The sequence below is a fragment of the Lytechinus variegatus genome, chromosome 12 (assembly GCF_018143015.1).
Source record: "Lytechinus variegatus isolate NC3 chromosome 12, Lvar_3.0, whole genome shotgun sequence".
NCBI lineage: Eukaryota > Metazoa > Echinodermata > Echinoidea > Temnopleuroida > Toxopneustidae > Lytechinus > Lytechinus variegatus.
The window spans coordinates 8082280-8102302 of record NC_054751.1 but is presented as its reverse complement, the minus strand read 5'-3'; the positions used below and the strand labels follow the sequence as shown (position 1 = coordinate 8102302).

Here is a 20023-nt window from a genome sequence, read left to right as displayed (position 1 = left end):
GTGTAAATATTTATGCAATGCTCACACAAAGGAAAGTTGGAAATGCGAATTCCTTCGAGTTTGCAGCGAGTTACAGTCGAGAGCACACTGCGAGGAGTCAACGAGTCTGACCGAGTGATTCCGATCGTCTCCGGTCTAAATCCGAATGAAGTCGAGTTTATACGATCTGTCAAGATCTTCACGAGTATTCCCGACCACCTCCTCTTCATACCTCTTTCTGTTTTTCTCCTCCCCCCTCCCTCCCTCCTCATTCTCCTCACACCTCTCCTTCTTTCTTTTCCATTTGTTACAAACGTACAGCATTAATAAAATTCGGCGGAGTGAAAAAGAGATGTAATAAGAATGTGATGATTTTATTATTTCTTTATAAGATAGGCAGACCTGCACACAGATATGTCGCAGACTCATAATCTATGAGCCTTCATAATTATCCTCAAGAGCTTGGCAGGTTCACATATAATAGAAAGGTAAAGGGTTTCTAATAACTCAAACAAGGTTTTGATCGGCAACATGTATGAAGTCTCGCCACGTGGATCTGTGTTAGTATCTCCATGCCAATACAATTCCATATTCAAATTGAAAGGATTCTGCATGCTACAATACTTTCCTGAAATTTGTGTCATTTGCAAGGATTTTAGCTTATACAATAACGTTTGGATCATATATATTTTTTTAAAATAAATCTGTGACAACGATGGAATTTGATGTTCACACGTTTACCTATAAAACTTCACAGCTATCTCCCAAATACCATCAACTAATAGTATAATTATGTAGAGACATATGTTATCACTCAATTCAATACTAAATCAAATGAATTCCTATAATAGTTGGAGAAAAAAATCTCTTATAAGAAAAAAGGAAAGGCTTCCAGTTCTGGGGGCCACTTCAAGAAGTTATTCCAAACCTTTACATGACTTCATGGATGACAGGCGATTCTTTCTTGTGTTACATGAGATATCCCAAAATTTCATGTTTTTACGAAATGGGCATGAACTTTCAACAATTTTCATCAAATCGGGACAAATAACAATGTTCTGCATTCAAATGCTTGTCACTAACAAGAATTCTAATCCATAAAGATTAGAATTCAACTGAGAATGAAACCTTTGAAACAATTAGCTTGTGTGAAAACAGAAAAATCCAAGAAACAGATCAACGGAAGTGTGAGAAAAATTGAATTAATAACATATTATGAGCATTTGAAGTTTAGATCATTGTTGCAATGTATAGGTCCTCTACTTGGCAATGCGACGAAGATGTGTGATGTCACATGTGAACAACTTTCCCTTAATTTTGTATATATTTCACTAAAACTGATTTTTTTATCACTTCTATCAGTAAATCATGTGTTCTTTCTATAGGAAGGCATGTGATACAGATTTTTAAAGAATACATTATGAATAAAGAGTTTATATCACCATAAGAGCAAAAAGAGACATTTTGGGGGTATTTTATAGTCCATCACAGGGAAAGTTGTTCACATGTGACATCACACATCTTTGTCACAATGCCAATAGGAGGATCTCCATAGCATTAGTGATCGCAATATTCTCATGCTCATATATACCTTTCTCATTATTTTTCTGATTTTCATCAAACTTTATTTGATCTTATTCTTTGATTTTTCTCTTTCCACACAAGCCCACTTGTTCCAAAGTTTTCATTCTCCTTTAAGCAGACAACTGGTTCTGATCTACCACAATATAGTGACCAGCCGAATTTTGAATTTATTTTTAATCTTAAGGATTAACTTTTTTATCTCAAAAGATTTAAATTCAAATCTTTTAGATTTATATCTTAATCAACCAGGTTTAAATCTAATATTCGGCTGGTCACTATTCACAGCCAGTCTGGATTTATTTTAGATCTTTGGAATTTAGAGTGTACTTTGCAAAAACAAAAGTATATTAATGAACCAACATCTGCTTATTTCAACTTCTACCAATGCCACTAAATCTCATTGGAAAACCCAATTGGTTTGGCTTTCTATATTCCAGCCATTCATAACACATACATTCAGAATTGTAAAAGCAGGACTATGTTGCCCGCATTTTTAAAGGGAAAAGATACCCAAATGGAAAGTCGTTTAATTGAGAAAAGGTGAAAATCGGCCACATAATGAATTATAACAATAATATATGGTAAAAGAAACGTTTTCATTTTTTTTTCTTATACACAACAATTATGATTGACGCATTTTTTTTTGTCTCGCCTGCGTGTGCACAGTGAGACTAGCCGCGGCGTCGTCAACATTGAAATCTTAACCGAGGTTAAAGGTTTTTTAAATGTCATCATAATTTAAAACGTATGGACCTAGGTCATGAAACTTTAACATAATTATTCAGGTCAGGTAGAAATATATACATTATACACCTTTTTTTTATAATGGTTTAGCGTTTCGCATTCATTTGAAGGCATCTACAGTGCGTATCAAAAAAAAGTTTACGCTTTGAAAAAGCCCTAGGAATTAAAAACTATACAACTTGTGGGTAATTTTTTCACATATAATCCTGGGTTTGGGTCTCATCTATCCAATGAAAGTAAAAGTTTTAACAGAATGTTACGCTTGAGTGAGCACTGTCCATTTTTGTAAAGCTCGCAGAAATGTGTTTGCGCAGAAAAGCTTGTTTTCACGCTGTGTCAAGGGGAAAGAGCAAAATCAAACTTACGCTGCGAAACATTTCTCATACATTTCCCTTGCACTTCTAGTCAATTGAAATAAAACGGACACATTTAAGCATTTTGTAACAATTTTGCCACCCAAATTGAATATAAGTACAACATTATTTTACCCTTTTGGTGCCAGCTGGATCTGAGGACATAGCTGAATCTGAACAAAGGTTTATATCAGACATCTCTAGCATTTTTTTTAAACTAAATTTTTATCATTTAAAGTGGGTTTCCATTTCATTTTTCATTTAATACTTGTTTCTGCACACTTTTCCCAAGCTTGAGAATGATTGAAAAAATGAAATACAAGCCTAAGCCAATTCGTGTAAATCACAGCTCAGTGTAAAGCAAATATCGTCACGATGGCATCAGTGTATGGGGGATTGGGGTGGGGCGCAATGCACTCTTCAAAGCGTTTTTGGCTAGAAAACAAGTTTTAAAAAGGTAAAAGATATCTTCAAATCAATTTACTAGCAAAATCTATGTGTTCTTCATGATTAAGGTCTACTTTTATTCGCATAACTATTTCAAAGTTCTGCGCAAATCATTTTTCACTAACTTTTCAAAAGTAAATGGTGCTCATTCAAGCGGAAACATTTTTTGACAGTTATATCGTCATTTGCTTAAATGAATCTGTACCAATGTTAAAATGTGGAAAAATCTTCAGGATATTACAAATATACAATTTTACATGATTTTTTTATAAGTGTAAACCTTTTTTTTATACGCACTGTATATATGTATATTTTAAGGGAAATCGGTAAATGTACAGCTACGGTCCAAAACTTGCACACGACTCCACTTGGACTTCTTGAACATCGATGTCCGCGGATGTTACATCGTCGTCGAGACGGATAGCGACGAGGTAGACGGCCCTCTGAATGGTCTGGCATGAGATGTCCACAGGTGTTGAGCTCGAACCTCTGGACAATTGACCGTGAGGCGATAATAAGTTAACGCACTCTTGACGAAGAACCCATTGATTGAATCCCGAAAACTGAGGAGAAGAAAAAGAAGAAAAAGAAATGAAGAAGGAGGAGGAGAAGAAGGAGAGTGAAGGAAAGAAGGAAGGAGGAGAAGAAGGAGTGAAGGAAGGAAGGAAGGAGGAGAAGAGGAATAGGGAAAGAAGAAACGTGTGTTAACATATATACCAACTATCCCATATAGTAAAACATTTTTTTATGAACTTCCCAGTGGTTAACAATGTGTTTCAAATCTTAACGAACAACTTTAAAGTGGTTGTCACATGCCCCGTGACAAGAACGAAATTATTAATCGCTCAGTATCGCCACATTGTAATATTTATCCCGGTGTATATATTGCGAGGGACAGGGCAGCGATTTGAGGGGTCACAACCTCCCACAAAAAAGAAAAAAAAAACGCAAAGAGGGAAATCAAGAAATAATATTTAATATCTGGGCTCGAGCGTTTCATGAAAGGAAACGTCGGACGTTTTATCCGAAAAGTAATGGTCAATAGTAAATGGTAGTGATTTGTTTTTTTGCTAAGAAAGCATGAATGCTTGTGAGCGAGCAACCAGAGAACCGATGACTTAAGGACCTCTCCGAGGGACCTGGAAATGAGGACTTAAATTCCTTATTTTTTACCAACTAGCGCACCAATTTAGAATCGAACCCGGGTCACCGGAATACGAAACCCCGCTCTACCGACTGAGATGAGCTATCGCGCATCCTCAAGTCCCGTTTTATCCGACAGTTGCAGTTGCTATAGTAAAGGCTTCTCAGCTCATCAAAATCAAGGAAGTTGTCATAATCTGGAAACTTTTCGGACGGTTTATATGCTCCCCAGAAGACTCCCCTTCCCCCTCCTCCCAGAAGGTTAAAGGCCAAGTCCATCGCAGATAATGTTGATTCGAATAAATAGAGAAAAATCAAACTAGCACAACGCTGAAAATTTCATCAAAATCGGGGGTAAAATAAGAAAGTTATAACATTTTAAAGTTTTGCTTATTTCTCACACAACAGTGATATGCACAACTCAAATGAGACAGAAAAATAGAATATTCCCTATTTCATGTAATAAAATTCAAAAGGAATAGTGAGTGCATGGATGATGTCATCAGTTTCCTCAATTATTGCATACCAACTAGGATGTGCATATAACTGTTTTGTGAAATTAAACGAAATTTTAACATGTCATAACTTTTTTTCTTTTACATCCAATTTTGATGAAATTTTCAGTGTTATGCTTGTTAGATTTTTCTCTTTTTATTCAAATCATTTTTTTTTGTTGGGGTGGGCTTGTCCTTTAATGCATCAAAACTTCGTGTCAAAACTATACATATATAGAGTCTTCAAAGCATTAAAAACAATTTTGCTTTTTGCTTTCTCGCATTATTCCTCTCCGAACCCAATGATATCGCACATCTATTCCGAATAATAAAGCCCAGGGGCCCGTTTCTCAACACCGTCATAATTATAAGTCTAACTTCTGGAATGAATCGGAGATAGTCAGCTACTTATCCGCAAACCGTTTCACGAAGCCCTCCGTCTGCCAAGATCGGGAACAAGAATCTGACTAAATAATAATAATATGCATTTTTTTATATAGCGCTTAGAATACAAATGTTTCTAAGCGCTGCATGCTATTACCCCGGCTTTAGCACGGCTACCCTGATCGGGCGCATCAAGCATTCAAGGAATTCCTTCCGAGTACCGGGTACCCATTTACTACACCTGGGTCGAGAGTGGCAAATGTAGATAAACGCCTTGCCAAAGGACGCTACTGCTGTGATGGGATTTGAACCCCGGACCTTATGTGGTTCACAGTCCGGAGAGTTATCCACTGAGCCATAGCACCTCTACAATATATTTTATGACACCTCCAAACCTGTCATAATTTCTTAATGACCATAGTGGCATCACGTGAGTTGTTAGACTATGGTATTATGCAAAAGAGTCTCGAAATTTGAAAATGATAATCTTACGTAATCAATCATAGAAGTTGAAATTACATCGCAAAACAAGTGGGATAGATCATTCAATGATAATTGTGATACAAAGAAACTATATTTTAAAAAAAGTCACAAAACCATTCATTTTGAAATAGTAAAAATGATTGAATCAATACAGATTATACCATGTTAGGCCATCCATAAATGGAGTATTTGTTGTTTTCAGACCCTATTAACATTCAGATAATTATATTCTATCTCTATGCGTATAATTTGTCAAATTGTATTTTTTGGTATTTTAAACAGTTTATGTTAAAATATATTTTGATGATGTTTGGAATCATAAAAACCGTATAATTATCATTCTGCAATACCCATTATGGTTTACTGTTAAAATGCCCATCTCAACGTCCACATTAGTGTGATTTCTTTTAGTCATGAAATGAATTATTCATAATTTCATTTTCTCAGCAATTGAATGCTCCAGTCTGCATGGTTTAAATAATTATGTATGACGCATAATTTACCTTTGCTATTATTTTGAAGATATATTTCCGAATTCTTCACATTTTTAATTTTATCAGTTTTTGTCAATTATTATTGTGACTAAGGCTACGTCTCGTCTGATCTCTTTAATTACCGATTCTAGCTTAGCCTTTCGTGAAACATGGTTTAGTATAACTCCGTGGTTGGTGGATAGAGATATGACTAACTTGTCCAGGTGTTGAGAAAGGGTCCCCATAGTATGATAACGGGATACGATCATTTTGGATCAGGCACTGATGGGGGAGAATCCGAAGATTTCAGAGACAGGGGCACACAGAAAGCTTACCAAAAAATCTGACCAGCGAAAAAAAAGGGATGGGCTTTCCAAAAAGAGGTCAAAACTTGCCTCGCCAAAAGATAAAAGAAAAAGATGATAATGCTTCAAATTTAGGGGATAGCCGGCTCTCCAAAAGACGTACGGTCAAACTTTGCCTAGCTCACCTTAATAAAAAGAATAAACATGGATTAAAAAGATTAACATGAATAAACCGACGAGTAAGCAACAAAAAGATGATCCCTTACCTGGACAATCTGTAGCGGCTCATCATCAGTGTTGAATGCAGTTATCAGAGTCGTCATGATGTTGTTGACAGGGCAGATGGAAACTCCTGGAGCTGCTACTGCGGATCTTCGTATACGGGGGACAAATTCGGCTGGGAAAGGGTAAGGTGTCGCCTCGTTGCCGGTTTGGTTGTTGTAGACCCCTTTATCGTCCCAAAGAAGAGTGCCATAGACCTGTCGGTTCCTCCCAAATCCTCCATACACCTTTAAGATTTGGGCTTGCTGCTCCGCGGTGAACTCTTCTATGATCGGCTGTTGGTTTTGGTAGGTCCGGGTCTTGTTGGCCCGGAGGTCATCGATGATGCCGCGTTCCTTGGCGTCGATAATCTGCCTCGTCTGGATCTGCTCTAAGGGGATGTGACGGCATGGTTCAGGAGTTTGTGTCTGGCGGCAACATCCACGCAGGGGATCTGCGAATAGAATCTGGGCGACGGCGATGGTTAGGGCCAGATTGAGAAGTTTGAGAGATTGCACCGTCATAATGAGAACCTCTAAATTCCCTCGGGGTATCCTGATGAATTTTGATAAAGACACGGGCGATTGACAATAAATTCAATCAAGTGATAAACTATATCTTTGTTATCTTCTTTTTCATATAGAGCGTGCCATCAGTTAGCTCCGTCTGATGCATCCATGCAAGCCTGATAGGCATGAAAAGCTATACGATTCATGGGAACATTCAGATTTTTTTAGATGCTGTTTGCAATCAACGTTCGCGAAAATAAACATGGTTCGGTCCGCGTTTGTTCGATATATTATTTTACCATTGAATGCAATTTTTTGTGGGTGGTGTCTTGGAATACCACCAGGAAATCATTAGAAACAATGGCCCCTGGTCAGGATCCGGTTTTTATTTTCATCTCGAAATATAATCATTAAAAGAATGAGAAGGGCAGAAGGAAAAACGATTTCGCCTATATCTGAAGGCCAAATACACAGTTCGTTTTCCTGCATGGTGAAGTTATGAAAAATCAATACAGCCATAAAAGTGTTTTGCATAAACATACGTTCATACAAACCTACGTTATTATAGCAAAATGAGATCAAGCTAGGCCAAGGGGGAATTCCCAGCACCCACTCATTCTACAAACATAGAGGTATTAAGCTTAAAGTGCCAACCATATATTCGATCATCTCGCCATGTCTACATCTCTTAGGGAAAAGGATGAGATGACGAGATCTCGGATTTCGTCATGTCTACATTCCGTGGGAGAGATGATCAGATGACAAGATGTCGGATCTCGTCATGTCTACATCCCGTGGGAGAGATGATCAGATGCATGACAAGATCTCGGATCTCGTCATGTCTACATCCCGTGGGAGAGATGATCAGATAACAAGATCTTGGATCTCGTCATGTCTAGATCTTGTGGGAGAGATGATCAGATGACTAGATCTTAGATCTCGTCATGTCTACATCCCGTGGGAGATATGATCAGATAACTAGATCTTAGATCTCGTCATGCCTACATCCCGTGGGAGAGATGATCAGATAACTAGATCTTAGATCTCGTCATGTCTACATCCCGTGGGAGAGATGATCAGATGACTAGATCTTAGATCTCGTCATGTCTACATCCCGTGGGAGAGATGATCAGATGACTAGATCTTGGATCTCGTCATGTCTACATCTTATAGAAGATAGAGATATAATCAGATTGGATCGTCATGACTACATCCAGTGGAAGAAGAACAGATGATAAGATCTTGGATCCGAGATCTTGTCATCTCATCATCTCTTCTACAAGATCAGTGGCGGATCCAGAGGGGGGCGCCCCGGGCGCGCGCCCCCCTATTTTCGCCGGATTTTTTTTTTTTTTTGGATGGTTATATTTACTGGATTGGTACAATGTAGTCAATTTCAAGGGCTAGATCTAGTCAAAACTATATTTTAACTTACGCTCATGGCCTTTGTGTTTGCACAAATGCACCTCTGTCATACTGTATTGCAATATGTAAATTCCGGAATTCCAGGGCGCGCAAGTCGATTGGTTGGAAAGTTGCACCACTTGTAATCGGGAGTTGCAGTGCAGTGACCAGTGTGAAGATGTTGGATTGGATATAATTTTTTCCCGAAATTTTGTGTTTTTTGTAACATGCGTTTGTCCGTCTTTATGGCAAATACATGTAAATTGTAAGTAACAGATCGCGAGAGAAAGTGTCAACGATGCGAATGATAATGTCTATCCCCGAGATTATTCTTCACTCAAAGATGAAGCCCTATTTCGGGCGCCACGTGCGCAGCATTATCATTCTGCCTTGGTCATGTACGTTTTCACTGAAATGTATAGGTCAGGCATATTTGTATTTAATGTAAACTAACTTTTACACTTTCTGGTAGATTCAGAGGCATATTATCCAGGGCGCCCCAACTAAGTTTCGCCGAAGCAATCATTCAACATTTACTTTGTTGGTTGGAAAGCTAGTATACATTGATTCAACATGTAGAAAAAACATCAAATTGGAAGCCTATATGAATTCATGGTCTAAACAAGTTGTAATTTCATAAATGAAAAGCTTACAAAATGCCTTCTGAACTCTGTATACCGAAGACGAGCCTCGGTTTATTTTACATTTTCTGCCACTGATAGTTATAACTTATACAATTATGGACTGGATATCAAAGCTCCTTACATGTATTTTCTAGCATTTTATCATTGACCTTATTTTATTATTTGTGGTATAGTTTTAACAAGTGCTTCGTAAAAATTGATTATCTTATGTTACAATAAATATAAATACAATTTCATCCTGGCTGGTCATAAGTTAAGATGGCAACGCGATGAGAGACTTTGAACGTAAACAATAAAAATGATGAGAATCCCCTTAAGAAGCATTATATTACATACTTTGAGGTTGTGCAGAATGACTGGATTATTGAAGATGATTTGAAAATAATACGAGGGAAAAGGTTGATTACCAGAAGATGATGTCGTTTTTTCTGTAGTTTGTAACAATTTATTTTGCATTTTGGGGAAAAAAGAACCAAATTTTATGCATGTTGCCATACGACTAAACAATTCTCGTTTGAAACACACAATGTAAATACACAAATGACAATAAACAGAATGGATTATTCGGAACTAATCAATTACAAGTCTCAGTTTCGTATCATTTAAATTTGACGTTTCAATCACACGATGCAAGCAAGTGAAGAGCCTTTGCCAAATGTTTGTTTTGAATGACCGCTTATACGGTGTGTGACGTACTGGAAACCAGCCCCTAAATTAGTCAGTATGTGTCTTTTATTCATGAAGTTACAGTGATTTAAGTGTGCATTTTTCTTCTAAAGGTGCTCTCAAAATACGACTTTTGGACATGATTTTTTGAAAAAGTCCTTGCCGTGGGAGGGGGGTATCCCCCCTCCCACACCCTCCCCCCGCTCGGTCGCTTCGCTCCCTCGCCGCTGGCGCCCCCCCTATTTCAAAATCCTGGATCCGCCCCTGAAGATGTAGACCTCGGATGTAGACATGACGAGATACAAGATCTTGCCGTCTGTTCTAAAAGAAAGTGTAGACATGACGATATCCGAGATCTAGTCATCATCTCTCCCACAGGATATATAGACATGACGAGATCCGAGATCTCGTCATCTCATCCTTTTCCCTCAAGAGATGTAGAGATGATTATAATTATGAACATGGCACTTTTAATCTTCCTTAGTATACGACCACGTGGCAAAATTCGCCCACAAAATATTAAAGGTGGAGTCAGAACTTTTTAAATTAATTCGACTATCACAATAGTGCCTATAACTGACATGACGAAATATATTCTTATACTAATTCATAATTATCAAGCAATCAATAAATTCAGGGTACTTTACCGAAGATTTCAGCTCCAACTGGAAAATATGTATTTGATTAATAATCAGGAAATTTTTGATGAAACAAGTCCGGAAGGTGAGGAAGCGGGGAAGGGATCGGGATTTATAGACGTGCCGCAACTAGCGTACAGATGAGGGGGGGGGTGCCTGGGGTCACATACCGCGCCCCCAAAGTTCTCGACCAATTAACCAAATAAGAGAAACTGAAAATGCTACGATGTGACATCACGAATTTCTGAATATTATGCCAAAATGTTTATTTTGAAAAGGTCAAAAAATTTCGCTCGTTCACTCGCTTCGCTACCTCGGGACTTATAAGAAATTCTCCAACAGACACTGTCATGCTGCACCCTGACATTTTTTTTTCGACTGATTACGCCGCTGTGTGGCACTGTCGCAACCTTACGTCAGTCCTATCATTTTTTCAAAGCCCAAGTCTGGTGGTGGTGATTTTTACCTGATTGCTAAGAAAGTATGAACGCTTGTAAGCAAGCAACCAGAGGACCGACGGCTTAAGGTCCTCTCCGAAGGACCTTGTACCGAGGATAAATGCCTTAAAGCCCAAGTCGACCCTTACATCACGATAGTAAACATTACAGTGAATTTTTTTTTAGAAAGATCGGAAAGTGTGTCATTTTATATTCTTCTATAAACTTGATAAACTTGTGGAGTGTTGTGGCCCAGTGGATTAGTATTCGGACTTTGAAACAGAGGGTCGTGGGTTCGAATCCCAGCCATGGCGTAATTTCCTACAGCGCTGCACTCAACCCAGGTGAGGTAAATGGGTACCGGTAGGAAGTAATTCCTTAAAAAGCTGTGTGCGCTATGAACGCCTAGCTTAGCCGGGTAATATAGGAGCGCCTTGAGCACCTAACAAGGTGGATATGTGCGCAATATAAATATCCTATATTATTATTATTATAAATCAATTATGTACTAGTCAGTTTTCAATCGCAAACCAATAAGACTACAATAAATAAACCCCCAATTTTTTTTAAAAGGATGACAAACAATCATAATACAATTCAAATATTTAAATTTTTGTTTATTTGATGCAGACCTCCCAGTCCAGCCCATTTCACTGGGAAATATATGGAGGAATTTGTTCAAAAACGAAGAAAAAATTATTTCCCATATTGTGCAGATCAATGTTATCAAGAAAATAGGAAAATCATTGGAAAAGATCAGAATGGCCAAGAATAGTCTTCCAAATTCGGTCAGGAGGAAGAAGCTATCCAATGAAAATGATTATTTCCAGAAGACCATGATTGATTCTTGACAAGTGAAATCGTACATGATTAAATATTTACATTTGTCAATAAATACTTATTTTTCTAATCATCTAATGAATTTCAAAATTAGTTTATATTGTATTTAGTAGGCGTAAATTATGTAGAATGAATCATCGATCATTTGCCACATACATTTTTTTTCTGGGGGGGGGGGTATAGCCGCTATATTTTTCTCAAGATATAATAGGCTGAGGGCCTACATCCGATACTGTGAAAAAAAATATTCATTATCATGATGTTATCGTTTGATTTTCATAATTAATTCTGTTTTATTCAATTATTGGTCTTTATGAAATTGATGAAAATATCATTGCTAGAAGAATTCTCATCTTGGTTAATTGTCTACCTAAAATACATGCATTTCATCACTCCATCAAAAGTCATATAATCGAAATTTCTATGAAGGAATGGAGTCGATCTATATATTATAAAGTAACCATAATTACTTTCCCAATATGTGAGTGTCGGTCATGCTACGAAACGGCACAAGAAAATATTAAAAACTACTGATAATAAAGGAATGGCGTACAAAAAGAAACACACACAAACAAAACATTATCAGCAACAAGACTAGACAAACACTAATTAATGACGCACCTTCGCTTGCTATACTCACGTTCAAATAAGTCCCAGAATCCGCGTCACATATATTATGCGTCAATAATAGACATGAATTTGTATACTGAAATAGAATGAAAATATTTCAGTTTTGTTGTTGACATTTCTTTGTCTTGCTGTGGCATTTTTTCCCCATTGACTTATTTTTTGCATGAGAAGGTACCAACAATATAATTTCCTTTTTCAGTGAGTATGAGTAATAAAAGAATGTCAGAGTACTTTGTATGAGCAGATCGTGATTTTGCTTGGAAAGTTCGAATCAAGACACTAAAGCGGCGTGTGGATCATTTTTAATGCGCGGGGGGGTAGGCCTGTGGATTCTCAATCCCCTCAAAAGCGAAGATAATTTTGTATCAAATTTTCACATTTTTGTATTAATAATTTTCACATCATTGAATATCTTATTCAACAATGATTGTGCCCCAGGCTTTGTTAGTAGTAGCCGTATATACAAACAGGCGCGGATCCAAGGGGGGGGCACGTGCCCCCCCCCCCCCCTTGAGAAGCAAAATTAAAATTTTAAGACCCTTTTTTTTGCTTGTCAAATTTTTTTCAAGTACGAAATATCCTTTATTTGTGGTTGAAAACCTTTTTTTGGGGGGGGGCTTGTCAAAATTTTCCTCAAAAAAATGTGCACCACCCCCCCCCCATGGGGAAAATCCTGGATGTCCCTGTATACAACATAAAAACGCAATTCTTACAGCCTGGGCATATCCGGGATTGGTTGTACAAACATAAATGCCACGTACCACCATAAAAGAAGTCATTAAGCCGTGTAAATATTTATGCAATGCTCACACAAAGGAAAGTTGGAAATGCGAATTCCTTCGAGTTTGCAGCGAGTTACAGTCGAGAGCACACTGCGAGGAGTCAACGAGTCTGACCGAGTGATTCCGATCGTCTCCGGTCTAAATCCGAATGAAGTCGAGTTTATACGATCTGTCAAGATCTTCACGAGTATTCCCGACCACCTCCTCTTCATACCTCTTTCTGTTTTTCTCCTCCCCCCTCCCTCCCTCCTCATTCTCCTCACACCTCTCCTTCTTTCTTTTCCATTTGTTACAAACATACAGCATTAATAAAATTCGGCGGAGTGAAAGAGATTTAATAAGAATGTGATGATTTTATTATTTTTTATAAGATAGGCAGACCTGCACACAGATATGTCGCAGACTCATAATCTATGAGCCTTCATAATTATTCTCAAGAGCTTGGCAGGTTCACATATAATAGAAAGGTAAAGGGTTTCTAATAACTCAAACAAGGTTTTGATCGGCAACATGTAAGAAGTCTCGCCATGTGGATCTGTGTTAGTATCTCCATGGCAATACAATTTCATATTCAAATTGAACGGATTCTGCATGCTACAATACTTTCCTGAAATTTGTGTCATTTGCAAGGATTTTAGCCAATACAATAACGTTTGGATCATATATATATATTTTTTAAATAAATCTGTGACGATGGAATTTGATGTTCACACGTTTACCTATAAAACTTCACAGCTATCTGCCAAATACCATCAACTAATAGTATAATTATGTAGAGACATATGTTATCACTCAATTCAATACTAAATCAAAATGAATTCCTATAATAGTTGGAGAAAAAAATCTCTTATAAGAAAAAAGAAAAGGCTTCCGGTTCTGGGGGTCACATCAAGAAGCTGTTCCAAACCTTTACACGACTTCATGGACGACAGGCGATTCTTTCTTGTGCTACATGAGATATCCCAAAATTTCATGTTTTTACGAAATGGGCATGAACTTTCAACAATTTTCATCAAATCTGGACAAATAACAATGTTCTGCATTCAAATGCTTGTCACTAACAAGAATTCTAATCCACAAAGATTAGAATTCAACTTAAGCAGACAACTGGTTCTGATCTACCACAAGAAGTGACGATCAGTTGTGCGTAAGGCCAGTTGTAACTCACAGCTTTATAAAACACCTCCCAAGGACTGAATTCTTAAGAAATTCAATCTGAAAACAGTTCTCAAATACAATATAGGATGACTAATATCTAATTGAAAGAGGGTATGCAGTTTGCCAAATAAAATCTAGTTGTATTTACATTTTAGAAAACCCCACAAAGAAAAGTGCAGCGGACACTGGAAACAATATAAGTGTGAGAAATTTATACTGCAGAGGAAGTTACAAATTATAAGAAAGTCACTCGAACATGATTATTCTTACAGGAATATTTTTGTTATTATCTTGTATATGATGCACATTAAGAGACATTAGCATGGTTTATATGGAGGACATACTTTCAAACAAGCTGGTTCTATAGGAAGGATTGGGTAATAAATTTCAGTCTTTATCATGGAGATGATCAAATTCAATTCCTGGAGAACTTACTAGACCTGCATCAGAGCTGGACACCAATGAGTATCTGGTAATGGTTTTGTTTCCAAATATATGAAAATGATCTGAAAGCGTAGAACATTTGGGTAGAAATTACACATGTGATATAATCAACAAAATCCCAGCCAGGCTATATTAAAATAACACCTCTTCTTTATGGCGACCAACCAAGAAATACAAATGCAGCAAGGTTAAAAGTGGCTGTTTACATAATCCAGTTCCCAAACTCTTTGTGCAGTTTACATAATCCAGTTTCCAAACTGTGTCTGCGTGGAAACTAGCACTTAATGACAAGAAAAATTGTTAAATTGACCTGCGAGCATGATGACAATGTAACCTACAAATAATATTTATATCGGGTTTGCAATCAAAATGGGATTTGCAGGTGGCACATGGAAATAGCCAGGGTGTCATCTTCCTTAGTGCGACATTTGCTTCTGCCACAATTGCTCCTCTGTAAATTTCCCAGAAGATGCAAGATTAGAGTTGGGGTTGTGCTCGGGTTTTTGGTGGAGTAGGATTTAGGTTCGAAGTTCAGGGGCCCCGTCTTTCAAAGAGTTGCGACTGATCCATTCTGCCACAACTATGGAAAGCCAACGTCGTCATCAAAAATGCAAATTTGTTAAAAATGTTTTCCAGATGTGATGTATATTCATTGTTTTGGTGACGATTCACTGTGTTCCTCCTTATTTACCAAGGACATTGTTCAAATTTCCTGCAGAAAAATGATAACATTGATGGATTTCCATAGAGTTGAGGTTGATCGGATCTATCGTAATTCTTTGTAGGACGGGACTCTGGTTTATGTTAAAGGGAAAGTTCACCCTGAAGAAAAATTTGTTGTAAAAATAGCAGAAAAAATAAAAAAAAATATTGGTGAAGGTTTGAGGAAAATCCGTTAAAGAGTAAGAAAGTTATTAGAGTTCAAAATTTTGGATTTGTGACGTCATAAACGAGCAGCTGCCCCATGTGTTATGTAATATAAAATGTATGAATTTCAAATTTTGTATGGTTCCTGATGACTTAATTTTGTTTTCTTTTCATGATTTGGTGTGAAATGATTTGTCTATTGATATACAAAAGTTACAGTGAAAACCATTTTCAATTTTCTGAGAAAATGACATTTCATTGATTTTTTACCATTAACTATGTTGGAATGCTGCTCGCATATGACGTCACAAATCAAATAATTGAAATTCTAATAACTTTTTAATTATTTGATGAATTTTTCTCAAACCTTCGGCAATATTTTTTTATTATTTTTTCTGCTATTTTTACAATAAACTTTTTGTCAGGGTGAACTTCCCCTTTAATGTGAGGATAGGACCGACTGTCGCAGGAGCAAATTTCATGGAACAAGATGGCATTCTCCCACTCCTTTGAGTACAGGAAACACAAACTCCCAGTGGAAAATGGGATAAAGTGATAATAATATAGGGTATTTATATTGCGCAAATATCCACCTTGTTGGGTGCTCAAGGCACTCCTATATTACCCGGCTAAGCTAGGCGTTCATAGCGCACACAGCTTCTTCTTTTTTTTGAGTGCAGCACATTGTGGATCAGTTTCTTGCTGAAGGAAATTACGCCATGGCTGGGATTCGAACCCACGACCCTCTGTTTCAAAGTCCGAAGACTAATCCACTGGGCCACAACGCTCCACGTTGATACCATCCCTGAAACCAGTTTAACTCAGCTGCAATCACAATACCAACTTAAATCAATGCCCAAACTTAACAATCTTTATACCGGAACCTTCTGTAGTTTTCCCTATTCACTTGTATTTTACAAATGCAGTGTACTGGAGAACATTTTCCCTTTTCTAATTTTTTGTGTGGTCTATTTTCTTCTATATCAACGGAGACTTCACTGAATCAATCATCAATAGGATGTCTATATTACTAGTTTAAAGGTCCAAATCAAATGGAATTTATAGAATCGTCTTCATTACGCATTCTTGCCGGACATATCCTATTAAGTGCACTTCATATGAAACAAAATAAACTGAGAACCTCTTTGTCGGCTACATGTCCCACTATCCACTATTCCCAAAGGGAACTGTTTCTATAAATAAGACCTATAAATCGCATCCTGCATTTGCGTAATAATATCTCACTTTCACAAACTGAGAGAAATAATCTTTTCTAAAATGAGAAGACAACATTTAAATGTGTTAACTGGTATCTGTATGAATCACATTAATCTTACAATTGATTTCTTATATCTGTGCAACAGTACAGTGTGGAAATGCCACATACATTCATAGATAGAACATGCATATTAAATTTCTTGTTACTGCGTTCGATCGTATCGTCACTCGATTACAAGGATATAGAGAGTGTTTCATCATAAAAACTTCGGGACAGATGAAACTATTCAGACCATGACATAATGTAGCATGGCAACTAAAATTGAAATTATATTGCCTTCATCTTTGCATCACTTTTTATTTGGTTTCAGTGGTAGTAAGGTACTTCACATAAGAACACTGCCGTTTTGCCAAGTATACTTTAAAAAAGAAAAAAAGAACAGATCAAGCACTTGGATATGTAAGTGGTCTAAATTTAACAAGATAACTCCCGAAATACATCATTCCCATAGGCTTTGTGCAGGGATCAAGTAGTTCAAGTAGGTGGTGGGTTAACCCGTTTGACGACAGAATTCTGACATCCCCACAGGCATTGTGCAGGGAACAACTGGGGAGGTGTTCCATGAAATACATAGTCGGTGATTTTCAACTGACAAATACGCTCCGAGCCAATCAGATGCAAGGATTTCGGTTGCTTCATGAAATGCTCTTACGGTGCCCATCTTACACAGAGTTGTAGTAGATTTCAAATAAAACTCAATCAGGGGCCCCGTTTCACAAAACTTGTTACAATAACACAATTTACATCAGTTAAAAGCTACCAAAATTCTTCAATCTGATTGGCTGACAGTAAATTTGTCATAGAAATTGTGCATTTTCTATCAATAACAAGCCTTCATGAAACAGAACCCTGAGATTGAACTGTCTATGTAAGCAACAAGAATCGACATTAATCTCAATTTGACTCAATTCCATCACAACTCTCTATAAGACGGGGGGGGGGGGTCCTTGTGGCTGGAAGTCAACGATCAATGCCCAATCTGTATTTGAGTAGACTCTACACTATCTCATTAACTACACACTAGTTGGTCTCTCGTGTACCAAAACAAATGAATCAGCTGGTCAAATACGGAGATTTTGTGAGGAATTTCAATAAAATGCTCTTGAGAAAGCCAAATTCGTACATGAACGATAAATAATGTTTCATTTCGAAATGGGTCCGAGGTCGCTTTACAGGAATTTATAACCATGATCCGGGATATTGATACTCAAGTTTTCAGCGATTATCAATCCTTGGCTTTTTTTTCCACACACAATGAATCTCTCCGGTCCAGTATCAAATTCATGTTGGATTTACATATATTAGCAAAAGGCTTGAAACAAAACAACTCCAGACCCATTAACTATAGACAGTGTTTGTGCCCTTGGTGAAATTCTCTTGCTTTACACAGGCATTTTCGTAAATCCTAGGAAATAATGTCCCAAAACCCTCCATTATTTGACCAACTGATGAAGGACTACAAACAAGAGTTCATATAATTGGATTATATATTTCCAATTGAAAAAACAATAATCATAAGAATCAACGAAAATGATAGATATACATAAATTTCATCATTGATTCCCAAAGAACATTGGACTATAAATAAAAACAGATATTTTCTTTCAGATCACCAAGTTTGATGCCTCATTCACATATAAAAATCACATATATTTCTTTTTCATTCGCGCTGCTATTCGAACTGCTATTCAAACACTGTTGAGAATTCTCTGCAGCAGCATAGTTTTTTCCCTATGTCTAATGCCTCATAGACTGAAACTGATACCCATCGTAACAATATCAATGGATAGAAATATAGTAACTGGTATTTCTCGTTTCGCAATGTTGTATCAGTTACGACAAAGACTATTTGAGCCTTACATGCTCTTTCATTATGTCTTGCATCCCAAATAAAAAATCACTCTTTCAAAAGATTATAAACGTTCAATCTGGCATGGGTCAGGACTGGGCTTTCAATTTGCCGAAAAGTGAACATCATTTTCGTGCCTGAAAAGTGTATTTTAAGACATAATGGGGGGAAAATATCAATACTGTAGAAAGAGACACCTTGAAAATAAAACTTCGAAAAAAATGCAGGAATTCAAAGAACCTCATGGAGGTCACCAAAATAGACATAAGACGATATATATCACGTAGGATTTCATGGTTTAAGGGGAATGTAACGCTGTGGGGGATTGGTTGAATGACTTGTAAAATTATTTTGTCCGTGCATATACTTGCATTCCAAATAGATGGATAAAGTAACCTGGTGGGGGTTTCATAAAGCAGTTTGTAAGTTATGAGCAACTTAAGGAATGACTGTAGATCCTTTCTCAAGGCAAATTATGCACACCAAATTTTTAATTGGTGTGGATTTAGCTCCTAAGAAATGATCACAAGTTGCTCGTAACTTACCGTTACAAACACCTTTATCAAACACCCACCTGGGCCCTGTCTCACAAAGAGTTGTGATTGATCCGATCAACATTAAATATGGAAAGCCAGCAACATCAACACCTAACATGCAGGTCTACTTGAAATATTTTCCAGATATGCTGTAAATTCATTCATTCATTTCTTATTTCTTGATGAGTGCTTCTCTTTGTTTACAAAGGACATTCTGCAAAGATTTTATTGATAAAGTTCTGACATCAATGGATTTCCATACAGTCGAAGTTGATCGGATCAACTGTAACTCTTTGTAAGATGGGCCCCAGGAATATGAAGGTTTTTTTAATGCCAATTTAAGGAGGAAACACAGATTAATTTGTATGGTTGTAGTACATATCCAGATTGATAGAAAAAGAACCATAAATGGTTGATTACCAAGAATATCTATGGCCGAATGTAAAACCATTAATGAAATTCTGACAGTTCTCATCCCTTTCACATTTTTAAAGGACAAGTCCACCCCAACAAAAACTTGATTTGAATAAAAAAAGAAAAATTCAACAAGCATAACACTGAAAATTTCATCAAAATCTGATGTAAAATAAGAAAGTTATGGCATTTTAAAGTTTCACTTATTTTCAACAAAATAGTTATATGAACGAGCCAGTTACATCCAAATGAGAGAGTTGAAGACATCACTCACTC

At 37.1% G+C, this 20023-nt stretch overlaps 1 protein-coding gene across 2 annotated transcripts; it reads right to left on the bottom strand.

The window, feature by feature from the left end:
* Window positions 1-3353: 3353 nt before the first annotated feature.
* On the bottom strand, window positions 3354-12499 carry LOC121425514. 2 transcript variants are annotated; one of them, XM_041621588.1, is made up of 3 exons: window positions 12429-12499; window positions 6656-7205; window positions 3354-3670 (listed from the first exon to the last, which is right to left on the bottom strand). In XM_041621588.1, exons 2-3 carry the CDS (start codon window positions 7172-7174, stop codon window positions 3446-3448), a joined length of 744 nt encoding a protein of 247 aa, XP_041477522.1. In that variant the 5' UTR covers window positions 7175-7205; window positions 12429-12499; the 3' UTR covers window positions 3354-3445. The 2 variants fall into 2 exon arrangements, with proteins under 2 accessions (XP_041477522.1, XP_041477523.1); XM_041621589.1 differs by lacking the exon at window positions 12429-12499 and having other exon boundaries at window positions 6656-7394.
* Between the last annotated feature and the right edge of the window lie 7524 nt (window positions 12500-20023).

What these genes read in the sequence shown, in the direction of transcription:
- LOC121425514 (XM_041621588.1), bottom strand. Translation starts at nt 7,174, where the DNA reads ATGACGGTGCAATCTCTCAAACTTCTCAATCTGGCCCTAACCATCGCC. An exon ending in AGCCGCTACAGATTGTCCAG is followed by an intron (nt 3,671 to 6,655) that starts GTAAGGGATCAT and finishes TCTTCTCCTCAG; the next exon opens with TTTTCGGGATTCAATCAATG.